The sequence below is a fragment of the Staurois parvus genome, unplaced genomic scaffold (genome assembly GCF_062004578.1).
Source record: "Staurois parvus isolate SC_StPar_1 unplaced genomic scaffold, SC_StPar_1.0 ptg000257l, whole genome shotgun sequence".
NCBI lineage: Eukaryota > Metazoa > Chordata > Amphibia > Anura > Ranidae > Staurois > Staurois parvus.
This window is the reverse complement of record NW_028318053.1, coordinates 1,910,529-1,933,390: the sequence shown is the minus strand read 5'-3', so window position 1 is coordinate 1,933,390 and position 22,862 is coordinate 1,910,529. Positions and strand designations below refer to the sequence as shown.

General features: G+C 45.3%; 1 protein-coding gene across 1 annotated transcript in view; it reads right to left on the bottom strand.

Annotated features, from left to right (window-relative positions):
• Positions 1-11,306: 11,306 nt before the first annotated feature.
• The window catches only part of LOC149459487 (chemokine XC receptor 1-like), a 151,406-nt gene continuing 139,850 nt past the window's right edge, over positions 11,307-22,862 (bottom strand). The window contains exon 3 of the mRNA XM_089681041.1: positions 11,307-15,530. Within this exon, the coding sequence (XP_089537167.1) occupies positions 14,510-15,529 (1,020 nt within the window). The 5' untranslated portion in view covers position 15,530 and the 3' untranslated portion in view covers positions 11,307-14,509. The remainder of the gene's footprint in view (positions 15,531-22,862) is intronic.

Sequence of the window (22,862 nt, the reverse complement as noted above, 5' to 3'; positions counted from 1 at the left end):
TCCATTCAGTCATATCCGACCCTTGGCGATTGCATGGACCGTCACTTGTAAGTGACTTTTTCCATGAATTCTCTTAGCAGTTGTTTTTACAGGGTAGGTTGCCAGGTCTTTCCCCAACCCCTACCATGCAGGAGATCCTGCATGGCCAGGGATGAAACTAGAACAATTTAGACAGGAGCCAATTAACCTACCAGCATGTCTTTGAAGTGTGGGAGGAAACCAAAGTACCCAGAGGAAACCCACGCAAACACAGGGAGAACATGCAAACTCCATGCAGGAGGCACCATGGTTGGGAATCAAACCCATGACCCAATTACTGCAAGGCATAAGTGCTAACCACTAAGCCACTGTGCCGCCCGGAGAACTAGAATTAACAGACACTATATAAATGGTTGAATGAAGATCATAATGTGAATTGCATTCCAAGAAGAGTTTGCTATTTGCTTTCTGTATATGGATAGATTAAGGAGGGGAAAAAATGGCAATATATATAATAATAGTATAAATATTATAAAAGGCTATATATAGCTTAAATATAATATAATTGTCAAAACAATGGAACTAAATGATAGTACTGGTTTCTATCTCTTCAATGAGCCCTGCTTGTGTTAGGGTATTCAACAAGAAGATCCAATATGTCTCCTGTTCACACAATTGTTTATACTTTTCGGCTTTGGGGAAAGTAATAGAGACCTGCTCTATGATGCAGACCTGTAGTCCCCATGTAGATTTGGCATGCAGTTGTAGAAAGTGCCTGGGTACACTGTATTTGTTTTTTTTATCTTTATCTCCTTGTTCGATGGGTCTCCTGTGTTCTCCAAATCTTGTCCTCAAGGCTCTGATGGTCCTATTGATATAAAGTAGACCACAAGGGCACCTGAGGGCGTAAATAACGAAATCCATAGAACATGTAGATAAATGGGATATGGAATGATTTTTATCATTGGCCTCAAAGCACTTGAGGTGATTAGGAACAAAGGCACGTTAGGCATTTTTTTCTTGTTGCATCTATAGATTTCAAATAGGTTGGAGAAAAAGATTTTGCAACTTGCTTGGAGCTACCTGGCTTTTTATACACTGCTAAAAAAAATTAAAGGAACACTTTGAAAACATATCAGATCTCAAGGACATCTGTCCCTCAGGCCACCCTCATGAAGTCTGTTTCTGATTGTTTGGTCAGAGACATTCACACCAGTGGACTGCTGGAGATCATTTTGTAGGGCTCTGGCAGTGCTCATCCTGTTCCTCCTTGCACAAAAGAGCAGATACCGGTCCTATTGATGGGTTAAGTACCTTTTAAGGCCCTGTCCGGCTCTCCTAGAGTAACTGCCTATCTCCTAGAATCTCCTCCATGCACTTGAGACGGTGCTGGGAGACACAGCAAACCTTCTGGCAAGGGTACCTATTGATGTGCCATCCTGGAGGAGATGGACTGCCTGTGCAACCTCTGTAGGGTCCAGGTATCGCCTCATGCTACCAGTAGTGACACTGACCCTAGCCAAATGCAAAACTAGTGAAAAACAGTCAGAAAAGATAGGTAGAAAAAAAAATGACAGTGGCCACCTGTAAAACCATTCCTGTTTTGGGGGTCATCTCATTGTTGCTCATCTAGTACATCTGTTGTTAATTTCATTAACAGCAAAGCAGCTTAAACTGATTAACAACCTCCTCTGCTACTTAACTGACCAGATCAATATCCCAGGAGTTTCATTGACTTGATGCTATACTCTGAATAAAAAGTGTTCCTTTAATTTTTTTGAGCAGTGTATTATGAGCCTTACTATAAGAGAACTTAGGCTGGAGAGGTAATGTGTGTTTCACAATAGGGACCTGTAACAAGATTCCTCAATTTTTCTGGAAAATATTTTCCATCCTTTTATATTTGGAATGGAATTGTGTTATGAATCTGGTGGGATTTTCTGCAGTTGAGGGATTGTGAGTTCTCTCAGGAGGACTTTTATAAATAGCAAAGGTATGATCACTGTGTATAGCAGCATAACCTTTTACAATAAATTTCTTAAGTAAAATGTTACCTTGATCTAAATATCTGCATCTAATGTGCAATTTCGGTGGAGCCGATGGAATTGGCTTTTTGGGATGTTATGTTTCCATCTGGGGTGCTGGCAACTGCTCCTACTTCCTCTGTGATCGCCTGGCCGATCAACTTTATTGCTATCACAAAGGATGAATAACATCCCTTTGACAGCATGGGCTGTGACAAGTCCTCTTTCTGGAGAGATCTGGGGTTTAGTAGACTTTACACCTTTCAAGGCCTCCAGTGCAACCGATCAGATACATATCGGTCTGCTCAGCTGCTTCCCTGGCTGGCAACTGCTAAGTAAACAGAACTGCAACTGGTTTCTGACATTACAGAGTGGAAGGAACAACATTAGTTCCTCTCATTGTGTGCCCTTAACTAGATGTCGCTGGGTCGCATCCTTACCAGGCTCCACGATCACTCAGGAGAGCCCAGTAAAAGCAGCAATGGAAGTGTATGGGGGGGCTTTCACTGCCTGTAAAAGTAATCTGAGTGACTCTTTAGTTGCTTGGATTATTTTTACCAACTTCAAAATCACTGGTGCATCCCTGGACAGGAGGCAGTTAAGGTGTTCTAGGGGTATTAACCACCTGCTTACCGCAGATAGCCGAATGACGGCTACACTGTGGCCGGCCAGTTCTGGGAGGGAGTCACATGATGTCCTCCCAGAACGCGCTCTCCTGCGCGCCCCCGTGGGCGCACACCCAGTGATCTCCATGATTGCTGTATCCTATGGACACAGCTGATCATGTTATGTGGTAAAAGGCCAATCACAGCGGCCTTTTACCACGTGATCAGCCGTGTCCAATGACACGCTGATCACCGGGAAATGCAATTGCCAGTTCTCGGCTGCACTTTCCTCACGCTGTCAGACACGAGGAAAGTACTGCCGAGAACCGGCAGTTGTCAGAGCAGGGATCGGCACCGATCATCAGGGCACTGATGATCAGTGCCCTGAGGATCGGTGCCCAGCAGTGCCACCCACGAGTTCAGCCCACCTGTGCCCAGTAGTGCGCCCACCTGTGCCCAGTAGTGCAACCACCTGTGCCCAGTAGTGCACCCACCTGTGCCCAGAAGTTCCACATACCTGTGCCCAGCAGTGCTACCCACCTGTGCCCACCCACATGTGCCCACCAGTGCCACCCACCTGTGCCCACCAGTGCCCATCAGTGCAGCCCAGCAGTGCTGCCAGTCAGTGCCCAGTGGTTGTGCCAGTCAGTGCCCAGCAGTTGTGCCAGTCAATGCCTAGCAGTGCCTCCAGTCAATGCCCAGCAGTGATGCCAGTCAATGCCACCTATCAGTGCTGTCTATCAGTGCCACCTATCAGTGCCGCCTATCCATGCCACCTTATTAGTGCTGCCTATCAGTGCCGCCTATCGGTGCCACCTCATTAGTGCTGCCTATCAGTGCCCATCAGTGCCACCTATCAGTGCCCATCAGTGCTGCCTCATCAACGGACATCAGTGAAGGAGAAAAATTACCTGTTTGAAAAATGTTATAATAGAAACAAAGAAACTTTTTTTTTTGCAGGTTTTTTGTTTATAGCGCAAAAAGTAAAGTGCCCAGCAGCGATTAAATACCACCAAAAGAAAGCTCTATTTGTGAGAAGAAAATCATAAAAATTTCATATGGGTACATTCTTGCATGATCGCGCAATTGTCATTCAAAGTGCGACAGCTCTGAAAGCTGAAAATTGGCCTGGTAAAGAAGGGGGTATAAGTGCCCGGTAGGCAAGTGGTTAATTATGCTTCTAATTTCCTGGCTATTTTAGTCATTTTAGCCTGGAGAACCAGGGCAGTGGAAACAATTGGGGACACTGACTCTGATGACATTGGTGCTGATATGGCAGTGATCAGGGCACTGGTATTGCAGTGATCAGGGCACTGGTATGGGGTATGGTGGTGATTACGATGCTGGTATAGGGTATGGCGATGATCAAGATGCAGGTATGGGATATGGCAGTCATCAGGATGCTGGTATAGTATACGGTGGTATTCTTTTGAGCATTTGTGACACTGGGACAGCGGTTGCACTTTTTATTACTATTTTACTAGGAGCAGTGATCAGGGACACTGGGGAAGGCTAGCACTGCAGTCTGTGTACATGCAGTGTGACAGGCTGCTATACATTCAAAGGCTGCATCAACATTTTTCACAGATCAGTTGTGAAAGCAGAGAGAACCAGTGTTTGCATCCAGTTTCCTATCTTTACCATGTAATTGCTGTGATTGGACACATCAATCACATGGTGCAAGACCACCCACACACAGAAGTAATGTGATCCGGGGGGACACACTGATCGCCGGGCTCCCAGCTTTGTGAACCACGCAGGAGCCTCTGAAGTGAGCTGACGTACAGGTATGTTAACCCACACTGGCGCCGCTCCAGCCTACTTCACTGCAAGCCAGCTATGGACCTCCCAGCCTTCTCCCTCCTCCAGGTTCTCCACTGCTAGCTGGTGAGTGGGTTAACCCTGTGGTGCCCGGACCTCTGCACTGTGTGGACTTTAACCCTCTCTGCCCTGCCTCACATCCTGTGTATTGGATTAACCCTGTTGTGCCAGGACCTCTGCCCAGTGTTGAACCTAGCCTGCTTCTGCCCGAAACCCTTGCCCGACGACTACATCCCCTGCAGTGGCCCTGCCTCTCTGTCCTATTGAACCCTGAGGACTATGGGCCCCTGTTGTCCCATATTGCCATCCTGAGAACCCTACTATATTGCTGTGTCTTGTGTTGTTCTGTGGACTAGCTGTTCTATTGTCTGTACCCCAAGAAACTCCTCAAACGCCCGCATGTCAGGTTTCGTGTGAACTGTCTCTGTGTGCTCTCTCTCTGTGCTCCTAGTTCATCACAACTGGTTGGCAGCAGCATGATGAGAATACTCAAGATGGTGGATGAGAGCCTGCATATGATGGACACAGAGGCCCCAGAATATCGACACTGAGCAGCTTACAAGAAAAGGCCAGAACTCCAGGGGATTTAATAAAGATCAGCTGGTCCAGATGCTGGGGGAAGCCAGCCAACAGGAAGAGTCAGGCATGGATATGGGCCAAGCCGAGGGAAGACGGACCAGAACTTCACAGTACAAATAGAAAGAACCCTTGGGTTATATGGTATGAGGAAGAGATGGCCATTCTAGGAAAGAATGCTACCACAGAAAGAAAGCTTGCGGCCATTTAAAAGGCTCAAAAAATACAAAAAGAGTGGGAAACTGCAAAGAACTAAGCAACTGCTCCTGTGCCTGTCTCTCTGGCACAAGTGGCCCAGAAAATGTCCACAAAGGACTTTAAGCCCTACCAAGAACACACCAGAAATGTGGAAGAGTTCTCCAAGGACTTTGAATATCAATGCGAACTACTGGAGGTCCCACCCACTGACTGGACTCGCCCTGTGGTAGGGTTGCTTGACGGAGGGGCTGCTGAGGCCTACCGAATGATGGACCCCCTCAAGAAGCAGAACTATGAGGAGACAAAAAGGGCCATACTGGACTACTGCTCTGTATCATCACAGTCATATCAGGCCCAGTTCTGGACTACCCCCCACCTCCCAGAGACCTCCTTCAAGATGTTTGCACACAAGTTGTCCTTAGCATGTCACCAGTGGCTGGAAGGGGAGAAGGCAACCTCCCCTGAGCAGATCATCCAGGCCATCCTAAAAGAACAGTTCCTTTTCAAGTGCCCCCTGAGCTCCGACAGTGGGTGTATGAACGGAAACCTGCCACCCTCGAAGAAGCTGCAGCCTTAGCGGATGATTCACTTCTAATTAACCCACAATGGAAGAAGCCTGCTGCCGAAGCACCCCAAGCTGACAGGGTGCCCAGCACTGCATCGGTGCCCTACACGGCTCCCCATTGCCAGATGGGACCCCAAACAGTGCTAGCACTACGGCCCCTGCTCTGACCTCTTCCAGTCACCTCGCACCAGGCCCCCAGACCTGCCTTAGATAGGCGTTGTTTTGGCTGTGGGCAGACTGGTCACTATCAGGTCAGCTGCCCCACCAAGAAACAGACTCTAGGGCCTAGCTTGCCCAAGCCAGTACACTATGTGCATCTGTACCAGGCTCCCGAGGACCTACCTTCACCCCATCCAGACTAGAGTCCTTCTCCCGCAGACAAGGACATCCCTCCAGGTGTCTTTGGTCTACAACCTGTAGGAACCCTTCCACGAGTCTCCAAGGAAAGCACCTGCAAGAAGTGACTGTGGATGGACAAAAGGCAGTGGGATTTCGAAATTCAGGGGCCTTCCTCACTATTGTGGACACTCAGGTGGTGTGCCCGAACCCTTTCCATCCTGGTCCTGGGATAGTGATCCAACAAGCAGGGGGCACCAAACACTTTCATCCCTCTTGCTACTGTCAATCTGGACTATGGCTTGGGGCCTAAACGCTGCAATGTGGTAGTAATGGGAGGACTGCCTGCGGATGTACTTCTTGGGAATGATGTGGGCAATCTTCAATGTCACTTTGTTGGAGCTATCATGTGAAGTCAAGTCCGCCAGGGAACCACTGAGAGGCAGGAGGAACCCCAGCATGTGGACTGAACTCCGCTACCCGCGGTGAGTGACTCATCCTCAACTGCTGACAATACTGGTGTGACATGGGATCGGGACAAGTTTAAAGAGGACTTAGCCACTGACCCTACTCTGACAAGCTTCTGGGCCCGGGTAGGGATGACCAGTCCTGGAACCGGCGAAAGGATAGTGCAAGAAAATGGGTTGCTGTACCGAGTTGTAGAGAACGTTGCTGAGGGGGGGCCCAGACCATGGCTAAACAGCTGATAGTGCCCCAGCAATTCCAGACCCAACTGCTGCACCTTGCCCACGATATTCCCATGGCTGGGCATCAAGGAAAGCTATGGACAGAAAAGAGGTTTTCCCAGGCCTTCTATTGGCAAGGAATGTCTCAATCGGTAGCTCGCTACTGTCGCACCTGTGATACCTGTCAGTGACATGGGAGAACTGGTGGCCTTCGGGCCCCTCTACAGCCGTTACCCATTATTGAGGAGCCATTCCAACGAGTAGCTATTGACATTCTGGGACCTTTAGCTTTCCCCAGCAAATCTAGAAGGCGGTACATTATGACCATCGTAGACTATGCTACTCGTTATCCCGAAGCAGTAGCCCTGTTCAGCATCACAGCACCCAAAGTTGCGGAAGCCATGGTTATCATTTTCACATGAGTGGGCCTCCCTGCCAAAATCAGATCAAGGGACTCAGTTCATGTCGCACCTTGGTCAGATCACTCTGGCAGACCTGTGGAGTGCGGACCATAATGGCCACAAATGGACTGTGTGAATGCTTCAATGGGACCCTGAAGGCCATGCTACGGGCCTTTGTGTACCTAGAGCCAGACTGGGAACGATAGCTTCTCCACATAATTGCTGTATGGGAGGAAGGTATGCGGCCCCATGACCCTACTGAAAGAATACTGGAAGGGTCATCTAAAGGATACTGGGGTCCCTGTGGTGCCTGGAACTGTGTGAAAGGATGGGCCAACTAGCCGATCTCGCAGCTGACCATCTCCAAGCAGCACAGGCCCGGCAAAAGACATGGTATGACCGCAAGGCCCGCACCTGTGAGTTTACCAAGAACCAACAGGTCCTCATGATTGTCCCAAATCCTCAGAACAAACTGAAATACACATGGGAGGGACCCTTCTGGGTTATTAAGAAAGTGAATGATACTAACTATGTTCTTGAACTAGATGATCCGGGGAGGCGGCAGAAAACAGTGTATGTCAATATGATCAAGGAGTACCATGAGCGAAACCCCCCCCCCCCCTCGTCATGGCCATCTGCTCGATACCTTCTGAGGATGATGAAGAGGCCATGCTGGATCTCCTGGAAGCAGCACGCCATCCTACTGATGTGCACCAGCTTCCCCCTCCCCCACCGGCGTCCCCAAACTCCGCTGCCACCAGGAGTCTGTCCCCTGCTAAGGTGACATCCTGCCCCTCTGGCCGAGCGCCAGCAAGTCTGCCCCCCTGCTGTACCTGCATGCAGATTCGCCACATGCAGGATTCTCTGCCGCCCCTCCCTGTCTCCACGGGCACAGCGCTATCCTGCTCTCCCACGCTCCGTACCCACCAGAGACAAAAGCTGCACTCCCTGTGCAGGGGGGGGGGTGGGCCCGTTGCCCTGGTAACCTAGATGCTAAGTCTCGGGTTACCACGGCAACGAGAATGCACCTGGCTCCGCATATAATGCTGGAGCTGCCCCCCAGTCTCGTTTGTTTTAGTTCCCCCCACGCGCCTGCTGTTGAACAAGGTCTGTGCTGCAGCCAAACCCCACTGACCCCCCCTCACCAGCCTCCTTCACTGCAAGCGTGCTACGGACCTCTCAGCCCTCTCCCTTCGCCAGGTTCTCCACTGCTAGCTGGAGAGTGGGTTAACCCCTTGGTGCCTGGAGCTCTGCCTTGTGTGCACTTTAACCCTCTCTGCCCTGATTTGCATCCCGTGTATTGGAATAACCCCGTGGTGCCTGGACCTCTGCCCTGTGCGGTTTTTAACCCTCTCTGCCCTGCCTCACATCCTGTGTATTGGATTAACCCCGTGGTGCCCGGACCTCTGCCCTGTGTGGACGTTAACCCTCTCTGCCCTGCCTCACATCCTGTGTACTGGTTTAACCCTGTTGTGCCTGGACCTCTGCCCTGTGTGGACTTTAACCCTCTCTGCCCTGCCTCACATCCTGTGTATCGGATTAACCCCGTTGTGCCCGGACCTTTGCCCGGTATTGGACTTAGCCCATTTCTGCCCTAAACCTTTGCCCACAGACTCCAACCCCTGTGGTGGCCCCACTACTGTGTCCTATTGAACCCTGTGGACTATCGGCCCCCTGTTGTCCCATATTGCCATCCTGAGAACCCTACTGTATCGCTGTGTCTTGTGTTGTTCTGTGGACTAGCTGTTCTATTGTCTGTACCCTGAGAAACTCCTCAATAAACGCCTGCACATCGGGTTCCGTGTGATCTGTCTCTGTGTGCTCTCTCTGCGTTCATATATTTGTCACAGGAAGAAAGGGGATTTAAATGACTTTGAATGTGGAAGGGTTGTTTGTGCCAGACAGGCTGGTGTAAGCATTTCAAACACTGCTGATCTACTGGGATTTTCAGGCACAGCCATCTCTAGGGTTTACAGAGAATGTTCCAAAAAATAGAAAATATCCAGTAAGTGGCAGTTGTGTAGACAAAAATGCCTTGTTGATGTCAGAGGAGAAAGGGCAGACTTGTTTGAAATGATAGAAAGGCAACAGTAACTCAAATAACCACTCATTACAACCAAGGTATTTATTTATTTCAGGTACTTATATAGCGCTGTCAATTTACACAGCGCTTTACATATATACATACTGTATATTAACATCAGTCCCTAACCCTCAAGGGGCATACAATCTAAGGTCCCTAACTTACATTCATACATATACATACTACGGCCAATTTAGACAAGATCCAATTAACCTACCAGCGTGTCTTTGGAGTGTACAAGGAAACCGGAGTACCCAGAGGAAACCCACAGGCATAGGGAGGACATGCAAACTCCAGACAGGTGGTGCCGTGGTTGGGATTCGAACCAACAACCCTAATACCACCAGGTGGAAGTGCTAACCAGCACCCACTGTGCTGTATGTAGAATACCACCTCTGAATGTGCAACACATCGAACCTTGAAGCAGATGAGTTACAGCAGTAGAAGACGACACCAGGTGCCATTCTTGTCAGCTAAGAACAGGAAAAGAGGTTACAATTCACACATGCTCACCAAAATTGGACAATAGAAGACTGGAAAAACAATGCCTGGTCTGATGAGTCTTGGTTTCAGCTGCGACATTCAGATGGTAGGGTCAGAATTTGGCGTAAACAACATGAAAGCATGGATCCATCCTGCGTTGTATCAGCGGTACAGGCTGGTGGTGTAATGGTGTTGGGGATATTTTCTTGGCACAATTTGGGCCCCTTAGTACCAAATGAGCATTGTTTAAATGCCACAACCTACCTGAGTATTGTTGCTGATCAAGGCCATCCCTTTATGACTACACTGTATCCACATTCTGATGGCTACTTCCAGCAGGATAATGCACCATGTCACAAAGCTCAGATTGCTGTTTGTACATGCACTATTATTAATCTTTCAGTATATACAAGGGGCGACTGAAAAGTTCTCAGACTACCCATGAAGCATATTTTTTAGCCCAATTTTACTTTTGCTACTCATAGTACATATCTTTGCAAGGTTCAATACCACATTTCTCACAAATAGCTTTTTCTTTGTTTCAGTTATTGAAGACTGAAGCGCAGAAGGTCATCATTGTCTGAAAGATGGAGAAAGTGAGCAAACGTGCTGTTATCCCATACCTGCTGAAAAAGGGAATAAGTGGACAGGACATCCACAAGGACATGATGGAAACATTATGGGAGGATGCCCCTTCCTATTCCACCGTTAAAAAGTGGGTGGTGGAATTCAAGAGGGGGAACCCTCTTTCCAAGATGCCCCTCGCAGTGGAAGGCCAGCAACTGAGGAAAACATCACAGCAATCCTGGATCTCGTAATGGCAGACAGGCGTGTGACAGAATGTTTCATCACAGACAAAGTGGGCATATCCCAGGAACGTGTTGGACACGTTTTAACAGTAGTGCTGGACATGCACAAGGTGTCAAGTCGGTGGATCCCGAGAATGTTGAAAACAAATGTGACAGACAGCAGGTATTGGATAACAGCACGTTTGCTCAGTCTTCAATAACTGAAACAAAGAAAAAGCTATTTGTGAGAAATTTGGTAAGGAACCTTGCAAAGATATGTACTATGAGTAGCAAAAGGAAAATTGGGCTAAAACAAATGCTTCATGGGTAGGCCAAGAACTTTTCAGTTGCCCCTATGATATTATTTCCATAATAATATATTATGTTTATGTATATTAAGTTTATTTTTCCAGACAGGGAATTCCCTCAACTCACAGAGGGCCTGTCCTGAGGGGGAGGCACTGCCAAATTTAATATCAAACCATTCTTCCACTTAGTAAAGTTTCTGGTTCTCTTTTTTTACCTACAGGTTTAGCTCTATATCCTGTTTGGGGAAGGCCATTTCTGATAACCTTACCCAAAACAGGGCTACACATATCTACTATAGTCTTACAAAAAATTTCAGATCAACACTTTAAAAGAAATAGAGAATAACCTTGATAGCACTTCCCCTTAATCTCTTCTATTTTCATTCCTCTGGTATTGAAGTCAAAAAAATTCATCTGGAAAAAAGGTTAGCAAAATAAACTCATACCATATGATAGAAGGCACAATAACATTTATTGTTTTACACAGCTTCAAAAGGTCATCAGCTGATTAGGTATTGATGCACAGATAAAAATAATTATTTTGCACATAGTAATTGCAATGCACTATGCATATGTCAAATATTGCAGACAACATATTTTGTTATCTGTACTTGTGACTGCGACAGGTAGCAGGGGACTGCTAGACAGTTCAAGGTATTTAGAAGAAACCTGGGGAGATGGAACTTCGTAACAGACACAGTAGAAACCCAGGGTTGGGCACAAACAGAATGTGAGCACAGTGCACACACATGGGAGAAAATGTACAAGGTCAGAACAGGCAAACAGGAATATATATTTTATTGCCAGTTGAAATTAGATAGCTCTCACAAGGATGCAGGGACCAGGTGTATCTGATCTTCACCAGATCTTTTAATGTTGTAGATGTATTTGTGCAGCAAGGTCCTGTGACTCACAAGATTGCCTAGCTTGATGTCCCCAGACTGTCAGACAAAAGCAGACACAAGGGAAAGAAAGGAACAGACACTGGGAGCAAAAGGATACACCGACAGCAACAGAGGATAAAGCAATACAAACAGATTTAAAGTTTCAGAAGCCAAAGCAAATACAAATCAGGTATGAATTACAATGTGGAGTTTTGCATGAAGGAGGTCTCCTAGAAAATGGCAATTTAATAATTCGCTTTGATACAAATATAATTAGATCATCCTGCTATATTGCATGATAAAAGAGCTTTTATATTCTGCATTATAAGTAAATAAGGCATGTGATATAGCTGGAATCATCCTGAATATCCATGTAACCCTATCAAATATAGCCGTGTAATGATTGAGGAATGTAATGTTTGATTTTCTGTATGTTTAGGGTAGAATTCCAGCTTTAAACTGGGTATACACTGTAAAAGTTTTTTCATTCAACCAAGGAGCTGAACAACAACATAAAAACAATAGATTGCTGCATACACACAAATAATATGGATGCAGGCATCTCCCCCGCTGTGCTATTGTATTCTGACAGCAGGGACTCACCCCCTTCTCCTATTAGAATACATTGATCAGTGCTGCAGCCATTGCCAATGGGACCATTTGACAGAAGCTGGTTTAACAATCGGCTTCTGTTGAACGGCGATGGCTACACACGGATAAAAATTTTTCCTGTTCCTGATGAACCGGCTAAATTTTGATATTACTGTAGCCAGCTTAACACTAACTAGTCTTAAAAATGCTCCCTCACCCCTCCTGCTACCTATATTGCCCAACCTGTGTAAAAAAGATGGGTATACTTACCTATATTTAGTCTACTGCAGTCTTGTCATATGATACCCTGTGTCAGTGGGGTTGATTTACTATAGGTAAACAGAGTGTGCACTTTGCAAGAGCAATTGCTCTAGACTCTAGAGCATAGTAAATGAGCAGAAGCTCTGCTAACTTCTGTGGTTTTTTTTTTTGTTTCCTTGCACGTGATTGGGTATTCTTTGCAAAGTGAAGCTTTACCTAATTTACTAAGCTCTGGGGCAACTGCAATTGAAGAGTACAACTGCACTTTGCAAAGTGCACAGTCTATTTGCCTTTAGTAATTCAACCCCAGTGAGTTGTGACTGCAGTGGAGATGAGAAAGTGTTTAACAGCTGGGAATTCTACAAAATGCAATGTCACTCATATGCTCCCATGTCCCAGAGATTATAAGCACTCACTCCTCTACACTGCAGCCACTGCTGACTGACAGAGGAGCTGGAGAAATATTTCCACATGAGGGGATCATGAGACTCCCTCCCTTTCCTGCTACATGACAACAGGCATGTTCTCACATAGAAGAGAGAAGAGGTTTCAGTGCGGTGCAAGCAAATCATCACTTGGAGTTTACACAGGGCTTTCTTTCTTCACAGAGTAAGGTACAGGTTCATTTCCTGCATGGAAAATTTACATATTTAGTATCATATTTTTAGGGCTCATTTACTTCCTTGTTGGGCTTTAATGTTCTTTAATGTGTGTTGCATTTAGATAGCCCATCCAAAACAAAGTGCTGCAAATCGAATTTGACTCTTCTTTTGTAATGCAACATACGGTAACACACTACCATGGATGGCAGCATGCTATAATGCAGGTGCGTTAGGGTGCCATTCAAAATGATTGGCACCAAAATGCAGCAATGCAGGTTACATGCATTACCACCATGTGGAAGAGTAAATATGTCCTCAAAGAACATGTAGAATCTGGGTAGGTACACTATTATGTACTGACTACTACTGATACAAAATAATGCTTGTTTTAATAACTCCTTCACGCCTAAGGGTAAAACAAACCCTAATGCTCAATTTGTGTTAGTAAATTTGTAAATCAACACAACTACTTTGTACATCAGGTGAATTATACCTTGTTTTTTTTCAGGACAAATTGGGCTTTCATTTGGTAGTAAATGGTTATGGATATCTCCTGATTTTTTTTTATCAAAGGAAAACAGGCCCAAAATGGTAAAGAAATACCATTTTTAAATTTTTTAAATTTAACTGTATATTTCTTGTTAATACCATAACCTACCACCAAAGAACAACCGAAAATAAATTCTCCTGCTCCTGACGATCGCAGGGTGTGTGCATATGTCTACATTATTTGTTGTTTGTACCCGTAGTACAGCCCAGAAACAATAGTGTGCATTTTGCTTTTTTTTTTCCCTACCTAAAATACACTGACACTAATACATTATACAATTATCTTCCAATTTTCTGCCCAATTTCCTTTAGATTTACCTTCAACTGTGTAGTGCAAGGGCCTGCCTAATTGGATACACTGAAAGTGTTGTTTAGGTTTGTCCTCCTATTATATGGTTTTTGGTAAATCTAAACCAAAAATCTCCAGATAATTGTATAATGTATGGCCAGCCTTACGGTCACTGATACAACTTAAAAAAAATCCCAAAATATACTGACCTTGACCTTTGACCCTTACTTGACCTAAACACTAACCCTGGCACTGACCTTGATTAAACATTGATCTAGGTATTTTTTCTTTGTTTTTTCTATATTGTTTCTTTGTTTTTTTCTTTTCTTTTTTATATTTATTTATTTCTTTTAAAAACAGTTTTTTTTGGTGAGACCCCTGTCTCTGTGCTGGGACAAAGGGAGATACGCAAATATGCGGCCCCATGCCATAAAGCCCAGTGCAGTGAGGCTGAATATTTGTTAGGTTGACGTCAAGGGGTTAAAGACCATTAACCATGCTGGTTTTTAAGCTCAGGTCTTGCTGCTGTGACACATTTTTTAATTTAAATCTTTTGAAAGTACACTTTAAATGTCGTCTGAACTTTGTCCCCAAAAGAGCATACAGAAATGGGTTCATGCAACAATGAATATAAACGATAGCTTGACAGATATGAAATGTATACTGTAGAGCACTGTCACAATGTGCAAACAAATCAATATGCTTTTTAAACATAAGAAACATAAGTATATTGTATGGAGTCCAACAAAGGAAAAAAAGTACTGCAATGACTGATATAACTTTTAGAACTCTTGACTTTTTTCTGACATGGCATTTAGCCAATTTTACGCCAATTCCAAGATAGCAGATCATAATAAGAGCTAGAGGGCAAATGTAAAACAGAAAAAAATGTTTATAATGACCTATAATAAACCACCAATATTTTTGTTCTTCCACACTAATATGAGCTTTACAAACTACTGCCCCATAATCATTGCTTGCAACTGCATAGATGTTAATGTCTGGGATACTGAAAAGTATACTAAGAAACCAAGCAGAGAAACTTGCATAAACAGCACATTTGACTCTTGATCTTGAAGTTGTAGGCCAAGAATGCACTATGGTAAAGTACTGATCAATTGTTATTAGTGTAATGAAGATAACAAAACTTTGAAAACCAATCTGAAACGCAGCGGTATGCATTTTGCATAACACCTCTCCAAAAATCCAGTCATGAGTATGATCAATTGCTATGAAAGGCAATGTAGTAGAGAATATTAAGTCAGAGACAATCAGATTCAAGAAAAAAATATTAGTAACTGAATTAAACTTTTCCTTCTTTACCAGAATAACTAGAATAATACTGTTACCAATCACACTTAAACAGAACAGTACATAGAAAAGGGGAGATATGCAAGATGTTAAAAATCTTTCAGTTTCTTCTTGTTCACATATTGGCTCTGGTTGCATTGTGCTGGAAGTGTAACTGTAATCCATTGCATCTGTTGAATCGTCCTCCATTCTGAGAAAAAAATAAGGTATTTAAAACAAACCATACTTAAGGTTTACCTGTAGTCAATACATCTATAGCACAAAATAATATTGCAGGCCCCTACAGATCATCAGGAGCCCAGTAGTTAGGCTACTTTAAAATGCTAGAAAAATGGCTGCTGAAGCCCATGCATGCAGATACCTGAAATAGATTCTAATATATATTTAGTATAGAAGAAAGCAATACAGAAAGTTGAATGTCTTACATTCTATTAGGGTATAGGGAAATTACATAAACCGTAACTAAACCCTCTTATTCTTTAAAGCCAAGAAAGCTGACATCTTAGCCTTTGTTTGATCGGCAGTTGACTGAGGTGCCGCACGTGTGATTATCTAAGACAACAGTCATTTAATGGGTTGGCAGTTTTGTTGACAGCTAACATCTACAGCACACAGTACACTAGTAACTGTAACAGTTATCTTTGAAGGCATGCCTTAACTGCTTAGGGACCACCCACAGTACATTTACTGCTTCAGGGTGGCCCCTGTGCGCAGGATCACGTATATATGTGATTCGCACTACTATGGTTTTTGCGGGCCGGGGGGGGTGCACGTGCGCCCCCGCCAACCTGCGGGTGCCCAGATTTGATCCCGGAGGGATCAATCATCCGATTTAGACTAGTGATGTCCAGCCCAAGTCAGATGATCGATCCCTGTCCTATCCTATCCTGTGTTGACAGTTACACAGGTACAGGAAGTGATGAAATTTTCTCTCTCTGGGTATATTCCGTCCCAGAGAGAGAAGAATCAACAGAACTGTGAGTAAAAGCACTACACAATTACACTCAAGGATACATTTAACCCCTTGATGACCCCCCAGTTAACCCCTTCATTGCCCTGTCACCAGTGTCATTAGTACAGTGTACAGATTTTTTGCTGATTACTGTATTAGTGTCGCTGGCGACTTCAGATAGCCCTAGCGTCAGTTAGCGCCCCTCCAAGATAGCGTCAGATTTCCCATTAGTACACCAGTAATCACATTTAACCCCTTGATTGCCTGGAACACGCTCACATACACAATAAACCTCCATTGATAGTATAGTGTCTGAACGGATCAATATCTTTGATCAAATCAGCACTATACCAGAGTTCACATTAGTATAGCGTCCCCAAAATTGCAGCGTTAGCGGGATCAGCCCCGACACATGCCTGCACCTGCGTTTAGCCCCTACGCTTACCCCCCCTTCTCCCCCAGCAAGTGCAGTGTCAGTAGGTCACTGTCACTTGATGCATTGCGCACACAACCTCAGTGTTTGCAGAATCAGGCCTGATCTCTGTTAGCACTTGCCGGTAAATTTTTTGTAGCGGTTCAAGCAGTCCCTGACAGCCAGGTGCTCTTTTTCTCATGAGGCGCACAAAGTACCTATAAATTTAGTTGCCAAAATGTCCAGCGAAAGGTACACTAGTGAAGAGGCCTACATGATTCTGAGCATGTCAGGTGAGAGTGAAGGGGAAGACTCACTGACAGAATCCAGCTCAGAATGCAAACCTGTAGACATAAGCAGCACCCTTAGAAATAGCTCAGACAATGGAGAAGAGGTCCCTGCTAAGATCAGGCATGCTCAACCCCATTCCCAAGTTGCTGAGATGTTACAAACGCATGATGACTCTCATAGGCCGCAGAGTGCCAGTACTAGTGCCGCTCTATCTTTTGGTGAACTGGCGAGCACCATCGGCCTAGTATAATAAAAAGTACAAATCCCCCCAAAAATGTAAAATTTAAAAAAACAAAAATAGTTATAAAATTTTTTGTTGTTGTCATTGCTGTTATTGTTCTATTGTTACACTTTTACTGTTTTATTGTTACTGTTTTATGATTAACCATTGCTGTTTTCTTTGCATGAATGCTTTCAGCTGCAGCACTGACCTGTTTATTCTGACAGCAACAGGAATTTGCTCTCAGAATATACATCAGTGTGGGCAGCGCTTCTGGATGAGATTTTTCATCTGCAGAAAAGAGCATATATGCCGAAGCATGGGGGCCTGGGGTGGCCAGTGGGTGGATGGCCCTTATGCTTCAGCATATGTATTTTATAATATTTTTTGGCACATTTCATGTGTGCCCACCATAAGAAGTGAGTGAATGCAGGGAGGTATATTCTAATGGTGGGCATACCACACACTTTTTCTGGCAGAGATTTCCTTTCTTTTTTACATTCAGCTCACAGGCTGCAGCTGCAGGCATCATACTGGAATTGTTTTTTCAGCTGGCGATGGGCTTTCATGTAAAAGCAACCCTAGTGGCTAATTAGCTGCAGGATTGCTTTTACAAGCAGTGGGAGAAGATGCCCCTCCTCCCCTGCTGCCTTTCACGGCCTTCTCGGGCAGTGTCATGCCATTGGGGGAACCTGAGAATGCAGCCGGTGTTTCTGCCAGCTGACCATAGAGCTGATTGGAGACCAGAATGGTGCCAATCATCTCTATAGTCTAAGAAATAAGAAGCTACAAGCATTTCATCACTTCAGTTTGCAAGGATATAAACAGCGCCATTTGTAAATTGGGAAAGCATCTGATCACACCGATCTTGGTGAGATTAGATAATATAAGGGCAGAGGAGATATCTAGAGTCTGATAGATCCCAGATTTCTCTAAAAAGAATATATGGCAATGCCCATTAAAGTTATAGGGGATATTTGCATTCCCTGTAATAGCATTAAAAGTGATAAAAAAGGTACAGTGTAAAAACAATGTAAAAAATCAAAATAACTTAAAAAAAAAAATAAGTACTCTTGCCCCCCCTTGCGCGCGCACGCACCTGTGTTGACCAAGTGCCAGTATGTAAACAGCGGTTGCACCATGCATGTGAAATATCGCCACGAGCGTCAAAAATCAAGTGCAGTAATTCTAGCACTAGACCTCATCTGTAAATCTAAAATGGTAGCTTGTAAAGGCTTTTAAAGTGTTGCCTATAGATATTAAAAATGTATGCAGTTTGTCACCATTGCACGGGGCATGAGCAGTTTTAAAATATGTCATGTTTTGTATCTATTTACTCAGTATAGCATCATATTTTATAAGCTACCAAATAATTGGGCAATATATTGTGTTTGTGTGCATTAAAATTAAAAAAGTGTATTTTTTTCAAAACATTTGCGTTTGAAAAATCGCTGCACGAGTACTACGTGACATAAATTTCGGCACCCAAAATTTTATTCACTAAGGTGTCTGCTTTAAAAAAATATAAAATGTTTGGGGGTTCAAAGTAATTTACTAGCAAAAATACAGATTTTTTTCAACAAAGAGTGTCAGAAAAGGCTTGGTCTTCAGCTGGTTAGAAGAGTAACATGTGGCATAAACTTCCAATGCGGAGAATAAAATTCCCCCACTCCCCAAAATGACCCCTTTTTTAAAAGTATATATCTCAAACTATTTGCTGAGAGGCATGTTGAGTCAATAGAAGAATTTATTTTTTTTACCACAAGTTTTTGGCAAAATGTTTTCTTTTACACAAAATTGTCACTTAAATAATTTATTGCTCACACATGCCATGGGTATATGTGGAATTACTCCCAAAATACATTCTGCTACTTCTCCCGAGTATGGGGATACCACATGTGAGAGACTTTTTGGCAGTCTAGCAAAGTACAGTACCCCTAAATCCAATAAGCACCTTCAGGCTTTTAAAGGGCTTTATGGAAATAATAACCAAATTACACTTCCTAACTACCTATCACAGTTTTAGAGGCCCTGAAATGCCATGATAGCACCAAACCCCCCCAAATTACCCTTTTTTGGGAAGTAGAAACCCCAAGAAATTTGATAAGAAGCATGGTGAGTGGGCGGGACGGACATGTCCCGTTGAGGCTCCGTCTCCCCGTCGGGTGACAGCGCCACGAAGCAGCGGGTCCCGGCCCGCAATCTATCCCAGGGGGACCCGATCCCGGCAGCAACTCTCCCAGGGTCCGCTCCGCCCTGGTCTGCGGCAAATCCCCTGCCGCAGGTCGGAGAAATCCGACGGGACACATGTCCCTGCGGCGAGCTCCGCACAAGGCCCGCCCACCACAGCCTACACTACACCCTAGGCAGAGGAGAGAGAGAAAAGGGGGGCTGAGAACTTCATAACAGCCCCCCCGACTGACAAGCGGCAGAATGGTTAAGGGGGCACCCCGGCACCAGGTCCCCCCTTCTATCAAATCAATCAAGGAAGCCCTGGCAAAGGCCTCCACAAAGATGGCCACCGCCCCAGCACATGGAAGCAAGAAGATGACAGATACATATGCAGCCCTACAGGATCCGCAGCCCAGCCATCCCTGCACGTCTGAGGGTGAGTCTGACACTGAAACAGATGTCCCTGCACAAGCCCTGACGCCTGACCTTGCAACCCCTGACCTGTTGACCCGCTTTGAAAAAATGCTACACAAAGCCTTGAAGCAAACCTCGGACCGCATCACTGCCACGCTATCTAGGGAAATCCGTGAACAAGGGCAACGCACTGCGGACCTAGAGCAGAGGGTAGATGGTCTTGATACCACGCTTCAAACACATACGGATGACCTTGACCTCCTGCGTGATGAAAACGCAACATTATTGACACGACTGGAGGACTTTGAAAACCGGGCACGACGCTCAAATCGGCGCATCCGTGGCCTTCCGGAAATGATAGTCGATCTCCAATCGACAGTAACAGCTCTGTTCCAAGAGCTTTCCCCAGCTATCCCAATCGAAAGATTAGAATTGGATAGAGTACACAGGGCGTTAGCGCAACGACGCACGGATGGTCCACCACGTGACATTATAGCCAAGCTCCACTTTTTCCGCACCAAGGAGCAACTCCTACAAGCTGCCCGTAACGCAGAATCTCTACAGTTCTAGGGTCATTCATACCAATTATTCCAGGATCTATGCCCCACAACAATCACCAAGCGCAGGGCTATGAAACCTCACCTACAAGCACTTCAACAACACGCTATACCGTATAGGTGGAGCTTCCCCTTTGCAGTGCAATTCCGATTCCAATCCCAGGATTACACCTGCAAGACTCCAGAAGACCTACTAGACACCCTGCGGATCTTACAACTCCATTCCTCAGCAACACCTTCAGAAAGTGCCAAGCGGAGGTCCACATCCTGCTCGCCACGGAAGTCCCTCTCCACGCGTGCCACGGCAGGCCCACTCAACCTCCACAAACGGGGCCGATTTTCATCTCCGGGTCTATCTTCACAAGATACCATGGACTGAACTGTGTCTCATGTTTATCCTTCTTCTTTCCACATTATTTTAGCCACACACACCAAACGGTGTACCCCGTGGGCTGTCATTGCGGTTAATACCGTTGATATCCTCTCTCCCTCTACCTGTTAAATTCTGGTTGCCCCATTACCTGGGGATTGTTTGGCTCCCCTCTCAGGGCCCCATTTTAGTTTCGTTTGTTTGAGAGCCTAGGCTCTGGCGGCATGCGATGCTACGCCCCTTCCACTGTGATGTCTCACTGACACTGCTAATGCCGTCTGAGTTTGGGATAGCGTGATCATCATGTATGTATTTTCTTTATGTACCTGTTTTTTTTTTTTGTTTTTTTTTTTTTTTTTCTACCGGGACCTCACCACTTTTTATCAATCAAGTTGCAGTCATCCTCACGGACCGTGTACCTGCACACTCCAACCTAGCCCGTGTTATTGGTTATTTAATAACGCTTGGGCTACTATTGTTCCCTAGCCCACCCTGATTCAGGGTGTCCCTGGGAACCCATCTTTTAGGCCTTCAATGGCCTCTTACGCCCCTTCTTTCCTGTTACCTCTCCCATATCGTACCCCTCCTCCCTCCCTCCAACATGACTTCAAGACTCTGCACAACACGCTCCACAGTGCCCTCATCCCCCGTCAGGCTCCACCTTGGGAGGTAGTCACATGCCATCCTAACCACTATGCACTTTCCCCATGGGTTCGTTAAATATCCTTACCCTGAATGTTCAGGGCCTCAATATTCCACAGAAACGTAATAAAGCTTTCCGAACCTTTGCTACGCTTAAAGCTCATGTGGTTTGTCTACAGGAAACTCACTTCACTCCCAACTCCACTCCTAAGTTTTTTCGCCCTTGATATCCTCAGATCTATACGGCCTCTGCCGCCACCAAACGCAGCGGGGTACTGATAGCCTTTCATCACACAACACCTTTTACGCTAGGCACCGAAATCAAAGACCCGGAGGGTCGTTACCTCCTGTTAGTAGGACAACTCCTGGATGTAGATGTCACCATTGCTGCATACTATGCCCCAAACCAAGACCCTTTACCATTCCTTTCCCACATACTCTCGGTTATAGACCACCATAAGCGCGGAACTTTAATTGTTAGCGGAGACTCTAATAGTGTGGTATATCCCTTCCTCGATAAATCCCCTCAACCATCCCCTGCCCCGGCCTCTAAACAAACTTTCCAAACCATTCTGCATTGTTACTCCTTGGTAGATACATGGCGAGAACTCAACCCGGCGAAACGCCAATACACCTTCTATTCTCACCCCCACCAGTCATTCTCCAGGATAGATCATATTTTCCTTACCACCGCCTCTACTCCCCGACTCCTGACTTCAGAAATAATTCCAATACCTTGGTCCGATCATTGCGCCGTATTTACGGCTCTGACCACCCTGGCCCCATCCCCTGCTGAACCCTCTTGGATTATTAACGATAACCTGCTTGCAAACCCAGCTCACTGTTTAGAGATCGAAGCAGCCCTTAAAGATTACTTTTCTCTTAACCAATGGCCTGATATTTCTCCTCTCCTGTTATGGGAAGCGCATAAACCGGTTTTGCGAGGGTTTTGCATTAGCAAAGCATCCTTCCTAAATAAAAGCAAAAGGCAGCAACGTCTCACACTAGAGCAAACCTATGATCGTTCCCATCAAGCCTTCCAGGCGGTTCCTACGCCTGCCAATCGTGAAACCCTGGAGCGATCTAGATTGGCTCTAGATCTTTTTCTCACAGATCAAGCTGAACTCTCGCTCCGTAGATCTAGACACAAATATTACACCAAGGCGAATAAACCCAATACATTCCTCGCCCTCTCACTTCGTAGGCTTGACCAGCTCACTAGGCCTATCTGGATACGCACCTCTTCTGGCAACCTCACTAGTAACCCAGAACACATTCTATAGATTTTCCATAAACACCTGTCACAACTTTACTCCTCTTCTACACCTTTTGACCCCACACAAGTAGATACCCTTCTAACCCCCATTTCCTTCCCGAAACTTTCAGAGTGCCAGTTAGAGGCACTTGAGCGACCTATCTCCCTAGCCGAAACCTTAGATGCTGTTAAAAATTTAAAACTACGTAAGCGCCCAGGACCAGATGGCTTCTCGGC